The sequence below is a fragment of the Martes martes genome (genome assembly GCF_963455335.1).
Source record: "Martes martes genome assembly, chromosome: 15".
In the NCBI taxonomy this organism is placed as follows: domain Eukaryota; kingdom Metazoa; phylum Chordata; class Mammalia; order Carnivora; family Mustelidae; genus Martes; species Martes martes.
The window spans coordinates 56,326,775-56,342,838 of record NC_137903.1 but is presented as its reverse complement, the minus strand read 5'-3'; the positions used below and the strand labels follow the sequence as shown (position 1 = coordinate 56,342,838).

Here is a 16,064-nt window from a genome sequence, read left to right as displayed (position 1 = left end):
TAGAAATTTAAACTGGGAACATAAACATTTTACAGTGTACACCTCTTCACATTCAGATAGCCCTTAAATTCAGTGTTCAGGGGGCACCTGGGTGGCTCAGTGGGTTAAGCCTCTGCCTTCGGCTCAGGTCACGATCTCAGGGTCCTGGGATCGAGTCCCACATCGGGCTCTCTGCTCAGCGGGGAGCCTGCTTCCTCCTCTCTCTCTCTGCCTGCCTCTCTGCCTACTTGTGATCTCTCTCTGTCAAATAAATAAATAAAATCTTTAAAAGAAAAAAAAAATTCAGTGTTCAGGCACTTAATATGAAATATCTCATTTAGTTCAGTGTATGTTAAGTCTTACATGAATTCTTTCATATATTAAATCAATTTTAAAGCCCATTTAAATTGGGATGCATGGGTGGCTCAGTGGATTAAGCCTCTGCTTTAGGTTCAGGTCATGCATGACCCCAGAGTCCTGGGATCGAGCCTGCATCAGGCTCCTTGCTCAGCAGGGAGCCTGCTTCTCCCTCTGCCTGCTGCTCCCCAGCTTGTGCTCTTTCTCTTTCTCTCTGACAAATAAATAAAATCTTTAAAAAAAACTTAATTCGTTTTCTCTTAATAGAGTTTGGAAAACATTGGGCCACCATATTCCTTGAAGAGAGAGCCTTTTGTTTATATACAGTTTATTAAAGTTTCTTCTTAGAAAACTTTTTGCCTCTGTGGGCCAAACATTTCCAGTTCCTTTAGCTTTTTTGTATAGATCTTATTTTCAGATACTTAAATCATCTATGTTGTTTTTGCTGTACCTTCTTCTAAAATCTTTTATTGGTGAAGATTAGAATTTTACATATTCTAACTACCTAGGAAAGACATGGTCATTATGGAGTAGAATGGTAAATTACCCACCTTTAGTTATCTTTTTACATTTTGTACTTACCTTTTATCTTTTAGGGTATTTTTTTGTTCACAGAAGTAGGACGACCAGCCGTACATTGAACATATGTGACATTTGCCAGTTTACTAAAGAAATGAATCCATTGCTGACAGTATCTATTGTTCTGTGAAGCACTGTTTCTTAGATTCTTAGAGCAAAGTATTTCTTTATATAGGAGAATATAGAGAAACTTTAGTAATTACACAGAAGCAGTGCTCCACAACTATGATTTTTTATTCATTCAGTAAATATTGTATTCAAGGCATTGTTCTAAATATTGGGGGTAAACTAATAAGCAAAATCTTTTATATCCTAGTGGAAAAGAATAAATAATAATAATATGTCAGGGTATGATAAATACAAGAAAAAAAGTAATGCCGGATAGAGTATAGAGAGAGTGACAGTGGGGACACAGGGTGCCATTTTATAGAAGCATAGTCTTAATTGTGCCATCTTGAAGATTTTCAGCTCTGTAGATCACTAGTGTTTACTTCTGTTTGGCATTACTCAGCATGTGTTTATTAGATAACCTTTTGTTATCTCTTCAGTGGTGCTAAGTTGGCTGCATAAAAGCAATTTGCTGCTAATCTTGACTGGTCACTTAATGTTCACTGTGTTAGGTAAATGATGGAGATGAAAACTATGTAGGAAATAATAATGTGGTATCTGTTATGGGCATATGTTTCAATGAGTATGTGATTTAGAGGATTCAGCTTGATGATGTGCAAGTCTCCCAAAAGACATGTGATTACTCTTAATAGTATTAAGCCTTAAGCCATATATATCTGATGCAGATCTTCAGAGGTAGAGTATATAGGCTAATGCATGCCATACTTGACTCATGTTTAACCTGGTCCCACCTTACCACAAATCTTAACTTCCACTCAACTAGGCATCTGCATGAAGATTCTGAGCCTCTGATTCCATACCCACCAACCCATACCCTACACCATCTGCTTCTCAAGACATGTCCTACCTTTCTTTAATAAGCCCTTTTTCTTCTTGGCTTATGCACAATCAAATCAAATATAGGGCTCAAGTTGCGTGTCCTCCTTAAAACTTTTCTTACTGACTTCATTCCACAATGATAAAACCTTTTTCTAAAGGTCTCCTCCACTCAGTCTGTGCCATACATGTTTTAAGAATTAATTAATTAACACAAGCTGTGCAGAGGGACAGAGGGGGAGAGAATCTCAAGCAGACTCCCTGTTGAGTGCAGAGCCCAACACGGGAATTGATCTTGTGATCCTGAGATCATGACCTGAGCTGATACCAAGAGTGAGATTCCCAACTGCCTGAGCCACCCAGGTGCCCCTGTGCCATACAATTTTTGTGTGTATACCATTTTATATATTTCTAGTTTTGTCTTCTTTCCCTAACAAGTGAATGAGCTTTTTCGGAGCTGTACAGTGTCCAGTATCTCTTCACACTATGTAGCTGTAGGGAAAACTTCTAACACCAAATGTGTTGATTTCCCACACCAAGAAATTTATCAGTTCTCTGAACACCAACTGGGTGTCTTACAGTTTATTCATTTATGACACTAATGACCCAGAGTTACCACAGAGGCACAAGTTAAGGGCTCAGTCCCATGAGACCACGCTCTACTTCACATGGTAGTCACGAGTCTTGATTTCTTGTACTTCTGCCGAGCTGGCTCTAAGTCTGGGTTTCCCACAGCCCACTCCTCTGGTTTGAAAATTTGCCATAGCCCACAGAACACAGGGAAACACTTACTGTTACTTGCGAGTTTATTATAAAGGTTACAGCTCAGGAACAGCCAAATGAAAGAGATGCATAGATTAAGGTATGAAAAGGGGGCTCCATGTACCACTCTCCCATCACCTTGGTGTGTTCCCAAACCCAGGAGTTCTCCAAAACCCTTTGTTGAGGATTCTGATGGTTGTTCCATTAGGTGAACATGATTCATTAAGTAACTGGCCAGTGGTGATTGAACTCAATTTCCAGCCTCTCTTCCCTCCCTGGAGGATGGGGAGTTGGGACTGAAAGTTTCAACTCTCTCATCATCACATTGTTTCCTGTGATAACCAGACTTTCATGCTCCTGGAGTTATCACATTAACCTAAACTCCAGCACGTTTGAGAGGGGCTTCTTACACACAACAAAAAAATGTATCTCTTACTCCTACTCAGGAAATTTCAAGGTTTTAGGAGCTCTGTGGCAATAACCACAGATGAAGACCAAGTATATATTTTCTCATATCACAATATCACAGTAGGACAGGATTGGACATGAAAAATAGGCCCTGGCGTGCCTGGGTGGCTCAGTGGGTTAAAGCTTCTGCCTTCGGCTCAGGTCATGATCTCAGGGTCCTGGGATCCAGCCCCACATCGGGCTCTCTGCTCAGCGGGGAGCCTGCTTCCCTTCCTCTCTCTCTGCCTGCCTCTCTGCCTACTTGTGATCTCTGCCAAATTAAAAAAAAAAAAAATCTTAAAAAAAAAATATATAGACCCTGAGTAGGTTCTGCCAGTGAAACTCTGTAGCAGCCTGTGGGACTATACTGACTCTTCAGAGGACTCTGATCATTTTCTGTATCTTTTTGCATGTGTGCAACCCAAAGCAAAATTATTTGTGTAGTTGATTGATTAGAAGATTATTTATAAATAAAAACTGGTATCAATTTCTGTTTTCATATTACAGTGTCATACTGAACAGCTAAAAGATAATAATTAGACCAGATAAGCATCACTCCTTTGGATAGTTGGTCAAAGATGCACTGGGCAAAAACAACATTTATTCAACTCCCAAAACTGTTGTTAGGCTTAGAATATTATTGAATTCAATAGTAAAAATTTGTTATTCTATGGTGAATGATAAGGCCCCGATCTGGTAGTGCTTTTTTTGTGTGTTGTGATGTCTGTAAATTTATTTCTCCCTTCTGTATGTGGCCTGATGTTTATCATTTTGTGATCAAAATGTTTATTGAATGTTTCTACTTTGGGATGTAGTCTTCCTTTTTTATTTTTAGGGCACTAGATTAATGTGTTGTTTGATAGCTAATAAATTAAGGTACATTTGGGGGCTATACTTCTACATTTTATAGCTGTTAGGTTACAATAAAAGAAAAACTTTAGTGTGTTTTCCTTTCTTCTTAAAAGACAGATGCAGCTGTGATGGAGGCAAGTTGAACTAAACCTTACTTTTTGTGGTTTTTAAGATTTTATTTATTTGAGAGAAGAGAGAGAGACATCACTAGAGGGCAGGGTCAGGAGGAGGGACAGAGGGAGAGGGAGATGCAGGCTCCCTGTTGAGCAGGGAATCTGATGCAGGACTCAGTTCCAGGACCCAGAGATCATGACCTGAGCCAAAGGTAGATACTTAACCAACTGAGCCACCCATGCGCCCTAAATCTTACTTTTAATTCTCACTTGTGACCACAAATGAACATTTCCTATTACTTTTAAGATGCCTGACACTCATATATGTATATACATATATATAAATGTATATATGTTTACATATATTTAAGTGTGTGTGTGTGTGTGTGTGTATATATATATATATATTTTTTTTTTTTTAAGAGAAGGGAGGTGGGGGGAGGTTAACAGGCTCCACACCCAGCATAGAGCTCAGTGAGGGGCTCAGTCTCACGACCCTGTGCTCATAACCTGAGCTGAAACTAAGAGTCGGATGCTTAACTTTAGCCACCCTGGTACCCCAAGATGCTGATGCTTAAGTAGACATCCTGCTGTGACTTCTAGTATATTCACTGTGATAAACAAACATTCCTTCCTGAACCCTGAACTTAAATAATTTAGTTCATTACTTCGTAAATGTAAATAAGGTGTGCTGGTTTTGATTTAATTTCTTCCTACTATAGTTTTATAGAAAGATGTGAAGTTTTTTGCTTTTTATTTTTATTGATACACTTCCCCTTACAATTCAGTTTATTCTTATCTGGGGGTTTCTGATCCTGTATTTAAAGAAATCTGGATATTAAATTGAGGTGGGTTGGGAGTCCAGTGGAGAAAGAACACAGTTCCCAGTGAGTATGGACTGCAAAATAGTCTTTCCTAAATATTTTATAGGTGTCATTTTTATTTTCTAGCTCCTATAATTTCAGTTTCAACAAGTGATATAAAGCAGTAAATCCCCAAATGTACTAGCTTAGGAGGCCAAATTGTGAATATATATTTAGTTTTTAAGTATCTTACCAACTCATCACATTTTCCAATGAGGTTGAAAATCTCCCTTCTAGGGTGGTAGGGGAGGTATGTTTGGTATGAAGGGATAAATTAGGGTAAATTTTTATAGTTATCATCTTAGCTTCTATTTGACTTTCTTTCATAGTTGGTGTATGAATTCTTCTTAAGATTTTTGGAGAGCCCTGATTTCCAGCCTAGCATTGCAAAGCGATACATTGATCAGAAATTTGTCCAACAGGTAAGGAATTCTTAATGTCTTAAATTTTCTTATGTTCGTCTTAGCAATGATTTATTAATTTGTGATTAAAATAGTCTTTCAGAACTTAAATGGTTATTTCACTTTAACAGCATTTAATACTCTTGCCAGACAATCAGGGTAAAGGTGAAGTAGCTTTGACAATATCAGAGTATTTTAATCAAGAGTGAGCTTCTAATGAAGTCAGTTGAATTATCTTATCCAATACTGAATTCTCTTAGTTACTTTTAAAGACCAGAAAGCGAGCCTTTCTGCACAATCTGAAAAAATCTGGTACGACCATTCAATCTAAAGGCAAGAAGCCTTCTTTTAAATTTTTAAGTCTTTGAACTTGAACTTTGACATATGTTTTAAGCATTGTGACTTTGAAATGACAGAGGAAAAGTAGAAATGGAATCATTGTTGGGAGTTTGGGGTTAGGATCCTTTCCTGTTATTAATTACCAGTGACCTTTCCTTTTTCCTTTCCCCTTCCCACCTTAGGCATTCTAGCCACCCAGTTCCTAAGCCACAGATAAATGGGATCTTTAAGAAGAAAAGGAGATAGTGAAACATAGTGTGATACCTTCTTTTATTTATTCTTTTTTTTTTTTTTAAAGATTTATTTGAGAGAGAGAGCATGCACACACAAGTGGGGGGAGGAGCAGGAGAGGGAGGCTCAGACAGACTCCCTGATGGTCACTGAGCCTGACACAGGGCTCAGTCCCCTGAGATCATGGATCAGGACCTGAGCTGAAGTCAAGAATCGGCTGCTCAAATGACTGAACCACCCAGGCTCCCCCTTCTTTTATTTTATTAATTGGTTACTAGCTATTATTTTTTGGAACCTACATACTGAAAATTAATTTCTCAGAATGTGTTCATTTTTATTTTCAAAATCTTTTCAACAATGTAAAAGCCTCTTTTTAATTATGGGGAATTGGCTGGACCTAGACAAGATTGTGAAGGAGACCAGGTCTTTCTAGGTTCATTTTTTTCCTCTGGAAATTTATCTCAGTATGTAAGGTCTCATTAGGAATTTGATACTCTCTTCTTCGAGAGTTACTTCCATTTTCAAGAAAGAGAAGATGAGTGAGAAGGTGGTGATGAACCCAGTGCTAAGGCTGGGATTAAAATCGCTAGGACCTTTCCTATCCTCTTAACCACCAGTGTATGATAAAGATTCTACAAACATGAGTCCCACATAGTTGGAGTTCATTTTTGGTCATTTATAACTACCTCGGACCTCACATAAAGTATTCTTACTAGTTGCTGTGAGTGTACTGATTAATGGAGAATATTGTCAAAATATGTCCTTCACCCATTCAAGCAGCTCCTCATAAATTACGAAGAAATATTAGGTGTGTGCTAACAGTAAAATTTACATTTCATTCACAAGTAGAAATAAGATTAGATGGAGCTTTGTTATTTTGGTAATTGCAAATGAATACATATTTATGTCCTTTTGTAGCTCTTGTGTGCTATAGAAGGAATATAGTATACAGTCTGGAGCTCGAGGTGTTTCTGCTGCTGGATTATTCCATGGGTTTGAGGGGGAACAGGAAGAAAACTGGTAGAGTGGGACCCATTTTCTACCTTTTCTACCTTCTCTAAATATCTGAATTACCTGAGAAGCTATAAAGCCCAATAATTTGTTCTTAGCAGTTTAGATGACTGTGCTTTCATACATCACTTCTCTTAGTTATTCTTATTATGATACTTTTGTATATAAGGGAATTCTCAGGTTTTATATTTTGAAATTATTTGATTACAGGTAATTTTAAGGCTTAGAAGTACAGGAAAAAAAACCTTAAGTATAAATGTGGATACTCATCGTTTTCAAGAGAAAAAACACTTGCGTAATTCCAAGTTATATTCAAGTCACAGAATTTCAGAAGAAAAAAGGAAGCTAAGAATTATTGAGGGCATATTTTATGTGCCAGGCACTGTCCTTATATGCTTTTATATAAAGAACTAGACCATGTCTAATTCCACACAGCTAGTAGCTGGGACAATTAGGATTAGAACTAGACTATGATATTACCTTCATTTAAATAAAAACAAGACTCTTTTTTTTTTTAAGATTTATTGATTTATTTATTTGATAGAGAGAGAGCACAAGTAGGCAGAGAGGCAGGCGGGGGGGGGGGAAGCAGACTCCCTGCTGAGCTGAGAGCCCAATACGGGGCTCGGTCACGGGATCTTGAGGCCATGACCAAGCTGAAGACAGAGCTTAACCCACTGAGCCACCCAGACTCCCCAACAAGATTAGTTTTAACCTTCCTCATTTTATCAATGATGAAAAAGCTCAGAGGTTATTAATTACCCTTAAAAGCAGTTAGATATAACAGCCAGAATGAGAAACAATTTCCTGAGGACTAGGTTTGTATGTGTTTTATTACATGAATTTATATTTATATCTATTTATATTTCTAAATAGAGTATTTTATTTAAATTAATACTTCAGAATAGGTTTCTTTAAATAGATTTGAAACTTGGCTATCAGCTATTCTCTAGTTTTTTTTCCTGAGGATCAATTTATACTAGATTATATTTGTTCTTGAATTAAACATGTCAGCCTTAACAATAAAGGGCCCCTTTTATTAATTTGAAAGCTTATCTTATAAGTAAACCCAACATCAGAAACTTGGATTTGAGTGTCTCAAGTGAGTAGGTTAGCCATTTTTAATTAGAATAATTTGAACTGAAGTTATTAGGTATATAAACAAATTCTTATACTCTGGATATTTTTGGCTGGAGCCTCATTCAGGATTTTAATAACCTAGTGAACAAAAAATACAAACTATAAACCAGACATTTGTTGAGGGGTATATAAATATGACTAAAGGCATCACCACCCTCAAAAAATACTCTAGTAGAAGAGATGCATATGTAAACAGTTACACATAATTTAAGACAGAATGGGAAAAGAACTTTGATATGAGGTTCAGAGCTTGCCATCTTGACTGTAATTATCAATATCAAAGTACAGAACATAGAATTTCTTGATGACTTCATATACAAAATTATATTCTATAGATAGGGAGTATTTTAAAATTTTTCCTAAGAAAATCCAGTGTTTTATTTAAAATACAGTAATACCACTTTTTGATCTGCAGACTTGATTTTTAGTGTAAAATCACAAAAGAGCTTTGGTTTGTTCTTTCTAGTAAACCGTAAATACTCATTTGCAGATATGTATTTTTTAAACTTCATTTATTTATAATAACTTGCGGTTTGCAAGCTTAAGATCTTTGTATGTAGTTTTAAATTACTAGCATTAAAAATCTCAAATTTCAACACTCTAAAATTATGAGCCATGGTTAGTCGTCAAGAACAGGATAGAATTTTAAGATGAGTGGCAAGGCAAAAAAAAAAATCCCACTTTTTTGTAGAGTTTATATTATGTTGTTTTTTGAAATGAAGTGAAAAGAAATACTCCTTAGATTTCTTTAGCCTCAATATTTATCAAGAATAAAGTCAACCTAAGGCAGAATCTTTAAGAATCTTTAAAAAAAATTTTTGTAAGATTTCATGGGTTATCTCTAAATCAAATTAGAATAAAGTGAAGTTTTAGCTCAATTATTTTTAAAAAGTAATTTCTCAGATTTTTTTTAAAGCTCCTGGAGCTTTTTGATAGTGAAGATCCCAGAGAACGTGACTTCCTGAAGACTGTTCTGCACCGAATTTATGGGAAATTTCTTGGATTAAGAGCATTCATCAGAAAACAAATTAACAACATTTTCCTCAGGTAAACTGGTCCTATATTCATATATAGCACTTTTTTCCCCCCTCATGTGTTTTTTATTCCAGTTCCTTTAGATTAACTTTTAGTATCTGAACTCTGTTAACATTATTAGTATTTGAGTCATTTTGTGGGTGTCATTTGATTGCATGTAACTTTTTAAAACTTGCAACCTACTTCTCATGTAATGAAGACTTTTTAATAGGTAATACTTTTTAATAGGTAATAGGTTCATATTTAAAATTTATTGAATTTGTCTAGTTACCTATTTGAGCTTTTTGTTTAAAAAATATGTATAAATACTGTTAAAATCATTTGATCTTGAAAGTACTTTCATTTGTTTTTCTGACAAAGCTAAATTTATATGGAGCCTGTATTTTGACTCCTTTATAAATGATCCTGTGTTAAGTAGTTGCTTCTGATGAGGAGATTTAGCTTTAATATACCCACATTTCAAGTTTGGTTTGTGTTAATTGGAAATCTGGCAGAATTAGGCTGGCATTCCCGTGTTGTAACAATTAGAAACCAGTAACAGCTGTCTCCTCTAGAGAGAGCATCTTTCTGCAGGTCTGTCCTCCTCTCCTAGTATACTTTACTCATTTAACACCTTCCCTGTCCTGTAGTCATTTGAGTTTTTGACTTCCTGCTTTAACAGCAAGCCTAATCTTGGAAAGCTAGGCAGTCTGTATAGTTTAGGTTTTGCAAAGCTATGAATAAAAATGTTTTTATGATATATGGGTCCTTTTCTCTTGGATTTTCCTATGGGTGGAAGTTTCCTATTTTGAAAAGTATTTCCTTGAGAAAACCCATCTTTTAAATTTTTAAGCAAAATAAAATATTCCAGGTGAACTAATATTCCATTATCATTATGGCTAGTTTTAGCGAAAGAAGTCACTAATTTGGGACAAAATAGTTTTACAAAGAATTCCTGAAGCATGCTTGTATGTTTCTTATAGTTGCCCTTAGGACTGATTTCTTGACCTTCCTGCCTCTTCTCTTAGTTTAGTTTACTAATGTTTGAGTTTTTATTATATCTATCTTTATTTTAAATTCAGGTTTATATATGAAACAGAACATTTCAATGGTGTTGCTGAACTCCTTGAAATATTAGGAAGGTAAGTCGGTTTTTTTGTTTTTAAAGAGAGAACTTTGAATGTTTTATGTATTAGAATCCAAGCTGGGGTTGGAGAAATTATTTCGTATTTTAGAGTTTAAATATAGAGCACAAGACATAGTTTCTCAACTGAATTCTTTTTATAGCTTTTAAGCGGTCAGCATAATAAAGTACTTGCCATGCAAGACATCTGTTTTAGAATAGGCTGCCTGCTTTTGAAGCTGTGGCATGTTTTATGCCTGATCTTACCAGACTGCCTCAGAAATTTATAGGATCTGATTGGGAAGAAATGAAGTAAACTATAATGAATTTTGATAAACTTATAAGAATTCTTGTTGAGACATTGATAGGCCAGTCCTAATCTATCTGTTCTTTTCGGAGCCTTTTAGTTTATGTGAACATTTTGCCTTCCTTATTCATCACACAGCAGTATTAACTTGAGAAGATGAGGCCCTCTCTATTTATAGTTAGAGAATGATTATGGAGAAAATACTTAATTTCAGATTTTTCAGCAAAGTAGGGAAACTTCAGAGTTCAGAAAATATTTTTCGCTTCAGAAAATATTGTACGTTTTAACAGCATTGTGATACTGATTTCCCTGTGGCTTTATGTAGGAGAATAAAGGCAATAATGTATGAAGTGATGGGCTTTATAGAAAATAAAGACAGAAATTATTTAGTGGGACTTTAATTGGCAGTCCAGTTCTCTTTTGGGATCATTGAATGACTTAGAGGAACCAGACTAGTTTGAAGATGGGTAAGTCATTCAATACCAGGGTTGAAGCAGAACACTGTTCCTTATATACTCATGGATATAATTTTTGGAAATAAAGTAGTAACTACTTAACCCTTCCCCCTGCCTTTTTTTCCCTCCAGTATTATCAATGGCTTTGCATTGCCACTGAAAGCAGAACATAAACAATTTCTAATGAAGGTTCTTATTCCTATGCATACTGCAAAAGGATTAGCTTTGTTTCATGCTCAGGTAAGTTTCAGACATTTCAAATCAAATGAATATTGTTTCAGACGCTGATATAAAGGCAGAGAAATGGAGAAATATTGAGGAAGGAATTGTAGGTATAATTAAGCAATTTGCTTTATAAATTGCTCAGGGCAAATTTTCATTATAACTTTAAAGTATTATGATATTTAGCTTTATTAAGTAAGTTCAGTACACTTTAAGTATAAATATAGGAGAGATAATACCAAGTTTTCCCCTTTTCTGGTCTGGGCCCTGACTTTGAAACTAAAATGTTAGCTTTAGTCCTATTTCACTTAACTTTACGTTTAGAAGGTAACTACTGAAAAAAGAACATCTTTTTTTTTTACCTAAAAGTTACTTTCAAGGTTAAACATCACACAGTTGTGAGTATATATACACAGTTGTGAGTTTATGTATTGAGATACAGAGTAAACTTTATTAAAATGAGGTAGTCATTTTTGTTAACTAAATATAAAAATCCTGTATCACTGTTGTTTCATTCAATAGTATTTATTAACTGTCCCTTACATTTTAGCTAGCCTACTGTGTCGTACAGTTCCTGGAGAAGGATACTACACTAACAGAACCAGTAAGTGGTTTATTTCTTTTTATATCTCTAATCTACATTGTAGCATTTTGTTATAGCTTTCTTTATACCCTTGTAAAGTTGTCAAACAGTAGTAGTACTAACTTTAGAGTCATTTAGAAGGAATGTTAAGTTAATCTGCATTCAAAGAACAGTGTTGGGAGGGGGAATTCTCACAAGTTAGAAGTTGTGTCTTGAATAACTTAAATATAGATTAATATTAAAATGTCATAGTTGAAATGTGTGATGACAGGATCCAATGACTGCAGTGAAATTTTATATGCATATTATCTTCACTGATAATCTTTTTATTCTTCATTCACTTTTTCAAAAGATTTATTTTTAGAGAGAGTGCACACATGAGCTGGGGGAGGGGCAGAGAGAGAGGGAGAGAATCCCAAGCAGATTCCCCACTGAGCACAGAGCCCTAAGTGGGGCTCAGTCCAGTGCAAGAGTTGGATACCCAACCAACTGAGCCACCCAGGCACCCCTTCATTCACCTTTTAAAATTAAAACATACTGTGAGGGTCCTTGGAGTTTTGTTTTGTTTTGTTTTTAGAAATAGGATTTTCCCTCTTAACAATGATAAACCATATGATAGGGGTTGAAAACATTTCTTTGCCTTTGGTGATCAAGATGTAATCTTGGGATAAAGGTTGTTTATGAATCAACATAGCAATTCAGTCTTTGAATTCTGCTATTTGCCTGCAATGAGAAGATTCAGGAGAGAATAAAAATGTAATTATGAACACTGAAGATCCAAGAAAAAAAAAAGTAGGGAGGAAATAGAAAAGTATGAAGCAGACAAAACAATCTTTTAACATTGATGAAGTATTTTGAGTGAATGTTTTCAAGGCATCCTAAATCTAAATATTTGAACTAAGAGTTCTTGAAGAATAGCAAAGGATTTGAAGGATTTAAATAAGGTTTTCTTTATTATGAAGTTACGTAGGCTATCCCTAGGCATGCTTGAAAAGATTATGAACTAGTATTCTTCCTCTGACTTGAACTTCCTGTAAAGGAACATATTTCTTCATTCCCTAATACTTAGAGTTTTTGAACTTTTAGACTTGCAGATCTTTCTGGAAACAGCTAAAAAACCAGCTTCTAAAGACAAATCAGGAGAATTAGAAGCCTAGTACTTACATGAAACCACATAAACCTCTAAAGTGAATTAAAACTTTAATTCACTAAATTAATTCAGCTGAATTAAAACTTGAATTCACAAAAGTGAATTAAATCCATGGTGCCTCTCCTCAGAATTAAGACAAAACCCATAACAAGTCATGGTTCATAACTGAATTGTAGATAGATGTAATTTAAATATAAATTAGTATGGGGTGGATAGGGGAGAAGATAGGTGATTTCTTTTTAAAGAGTAGATTGGGGAGAGGGATAATGGCCGACACCTAAGAGATGTCTCTCTTAGGTGAGCTGTGTTAATAGAAATAGAAACAGGATGAGAAGGTAGGAAAGTAAATGTCCAAGTTGACAAAGGAAAAGTTTTCAATTCATAAAACCTGTAGATATACAGATCTCTGCAGTTTCTACCATAGACCATTCAGCACCCAAATTATGGCCATGGTACTTGTTTCAGCCTTCATACTCATTCTCTAGAAACCTGGTATTCGTATCAAAGCTTCTTACAAATTATAAATAAGATATAGGTACCTATATATTGTGTACCTATATCTTCAATTGAAATTATTTTCTAAAATGGAAAAGACTATTACTTCTGTTTATGAAAATAATTTGTGTTAATTTGGTTCACACAATATAAAATCATAAAGTGCAAGTTGGAGGAAATTCCTTAAAATCTTATCCCCTAAAAGATTAAACATCTTTGGTGAGTATATTCCTAGAAATTTTTTGTATGCATATATATGTGTGTGTAGGTTAAACAGTGGGACAGTGCTAATGAGGTTTTCCCACAATGTGGCTGCCTTTCCATATTAATCTGTTTCATTATTTTCACTGGTAACATCAAATTCCATTGTATGGATTACCATAACGTACTGAATCTTTATTAATGGACACATGAGGAGTTAAAACATATTGCTTGGTGAGGGGATGTTTAGGATGTTGGAATTTTTCTGTGTCCTATCTGTGGTGCTGGTAACAACAACAAAAAACTCTGTGTGTATAAAAGCCCTCAGGACAGCACACCAAAAAAAAAAAAAAAAAATTACTGTATATGGATTTTTTAAAGTATTTAATTAAAAAAAAACTTTTAGGTGATCTGAAACTCATGACCCCAAGATTAAGAGTTGCATGCTGTATTGACTGAGCCAGCCAGGTGTCCCATGTATATAAATGTTTAAAAATCATTAATATTAAAACCATGTTGCTGGGTCAAAAAGTACATTGAAATTTTTACATATTCCAAGCTGCCTTCCAAAAAGTTTGAACAATCTAATATTCTAGTCCAGAGTCTAAAGATGCCTTTTCCCTCACCCAGGCCAATGCTCAATATTAAACTTTAACATTTTTGCTAGTCAAGTAGGTGTGAAATATTTTTTAAAGATTTAAAAATTTTCCCTTTTGAGTTGAACTGGAATTTCTGGAATAAGGTATAAGGGGACAAGTAGTAGTGTTCTGTTAATATATAGTTAACATTTAGTTTAATATAAACTTTTGCAACTGTGTTCACTTAAATTTATGATTTTTTGCAGGTGATCAGAGGGTTGCTGAAATTTTGGCCAAAAACATGCAGTCAGAAAGAGGTAGGTTGTTCAACAAAAAAAAGCACAATTTTATTAAAATTTTTAATCTTAGGGCTAAATTATAAACCATGCTTCTTGGGGTGCCTGGGTGGCTCAGTCAGTTAAGCATCTGCCTTGGGTTCAGGTCATGATCCCAGGGTTCTGGGATCGAGCCCACATCAGGCTCCCTGTTCAGCGCGAGCCTGCTTCTCTCTCACTCTGCCTCTCCCCCCTCCCCCCCACTGGCTTCTCTCTGTCAAATACACAAAATCCTTAAAACAAAACAAAAAACATGCTTCTGTGGGCTGGCTATATTGTCACTGCCACCAAGCAAGAGGTGGTGGTCTTTTGGGAATTAGACTTGGTGGGAAAGCTGAACATTATAGTAAATTGTATATATAATCAAGACCTTAATTTTGTCCACTGTGTAATTTGTAGGTTAACCTTCTCATTTGTAGTTTTCTATGTTAACATCATATAATTTGTTTCTTAAAAGAAAAATTTTTTTAACCTAGGTGATGTTTTTAGGAGAAATTGAAGAAATCTTAGATGTCATTGAACCCACACAGTTCAAAAAAATTGAAGAACCTCTTTTTAAGCAGATATCCAAGTGTGTATCCAGTTCTCATTTTCAGGTATGATATTTTCAGTGAAGCCATTTTTATACTATTATTTCTTTTTTCTCTGAGTTTTGACATTCCTAAATGTCTTCTTAGGTTGCAGAAAGGGCATTGTACTTCTGGAATAATGAATATATTCTTAGTTTGATTGAGGAGAACATTGATAAAATTCTGCCAATTATGTTTGGCAGTTTGTACAAAATCTCCAAAGAACACTGGAATCCGTAAGTGTCTTTTGTGTTGATGGTGTTATTCTTGTGTTTGTGCTTTTTTTTCTTTCGATCTAACTCATATATGAAACCTATACAGACTTGGAACTTATTCCAAGGTTAACATCACATTGCTGTTCTATTGTGTACTTGATATACATACAGTTAATTATTAAGTTCTTGGTTTCAATTTAATCTCGCACTACTGTGTGGTCAAACCCACATGGGGAGACCAAGCCAGCCTCTACAGAGGCGGCACAAACCTCATGGGTTAGCACTCTCCCAGGGAGAGGCTGGAGCGCTTAAGGTCACATCAGCAATGTTCAGATTGTGCATGTATTCTAACTTCTGTAAAACCCTTATCCTACTTTCTCTTTTTCTTACAAGTTATATTCTCATCTTTTAATACTGTTAGCTTGAGACAGTAGACTATAGAGCAGACATGAAAGTGACATTTTAAGAGTTTAAGCGTAATATATGATAAGGCAGACATGAATTTTGAAATCAGACCATCTCTGTCACCACTGGCTGTGTGATCTTGAGCAAATTATTAAACCTCTTGCACTTTAGTTTATCATCTCTAAAATGGATTAAGTGAATCAGCCACCATTTAGGGATGATAATGTTACATTTCCTGTGACCCAACACTGCTGATTTTCATTTTAGGACCATCGTAGCACTGGTATACAACGTGCTGAAAACCCTAATGGAAATGAATGGCAAGCTTTTCGATGACCTTACTAGTTCATACAAAGCTGAAAGACAAAGGTATTTGGTATTTTTAATTACCAA

General features: G+C 35.3%; 1 protein-coding gene across 2 annotated transcripts in view; it reads left to right on the top strand.

The window, feature by feature from the left end:
* The window catches only part of PPP2R5A (protein phosphatase 2 regulatory subunit B'alpha), a 140,749-nt gene that overhangs the window by 122,042 nt on the left and 2,643 nt on the right, over window positions 1-16,064 (top strand). For both annotated transcript variants that reach the window (XM_080824325.1, XM_080824324.1), the window contains exons 4-12: window positions 5,227-5,319; window positions 8,936-9,066; window positions 10,116-10,175; window positions 11,050-11,158; window positions 11,691-11,744; window positions 14,414-14,464; window positions 14,959-15,078; window positions 15,160-15,287; window positions 15,939-16,040. In XM_080824325.1, coding sequence (XP_080680451.1) covers window positions 5,227-5,319; window positions 8,936-9,066; window positions 10,116-10,175; window positions 11,050-11,158; window positions 11,691-11,744; window positions 14,414-14,464; window positions 14,959-15,078; window positions 15,160-15,287; window positions 15,939-16,040 — 848 coding nt within the window. The remainder of the gene's footprint in view (window positions 1-5,226; window positions 5,320-8,935; window positions 9,067-10,115; window positions 10,176-11,049; window positions 11,159-11,690; window positions 11,745-14,413; window positions 14,465-14,958; window positions 15,079-15,159; window positions 15,288-15,938; window positions 16,041-16,064) is intronic.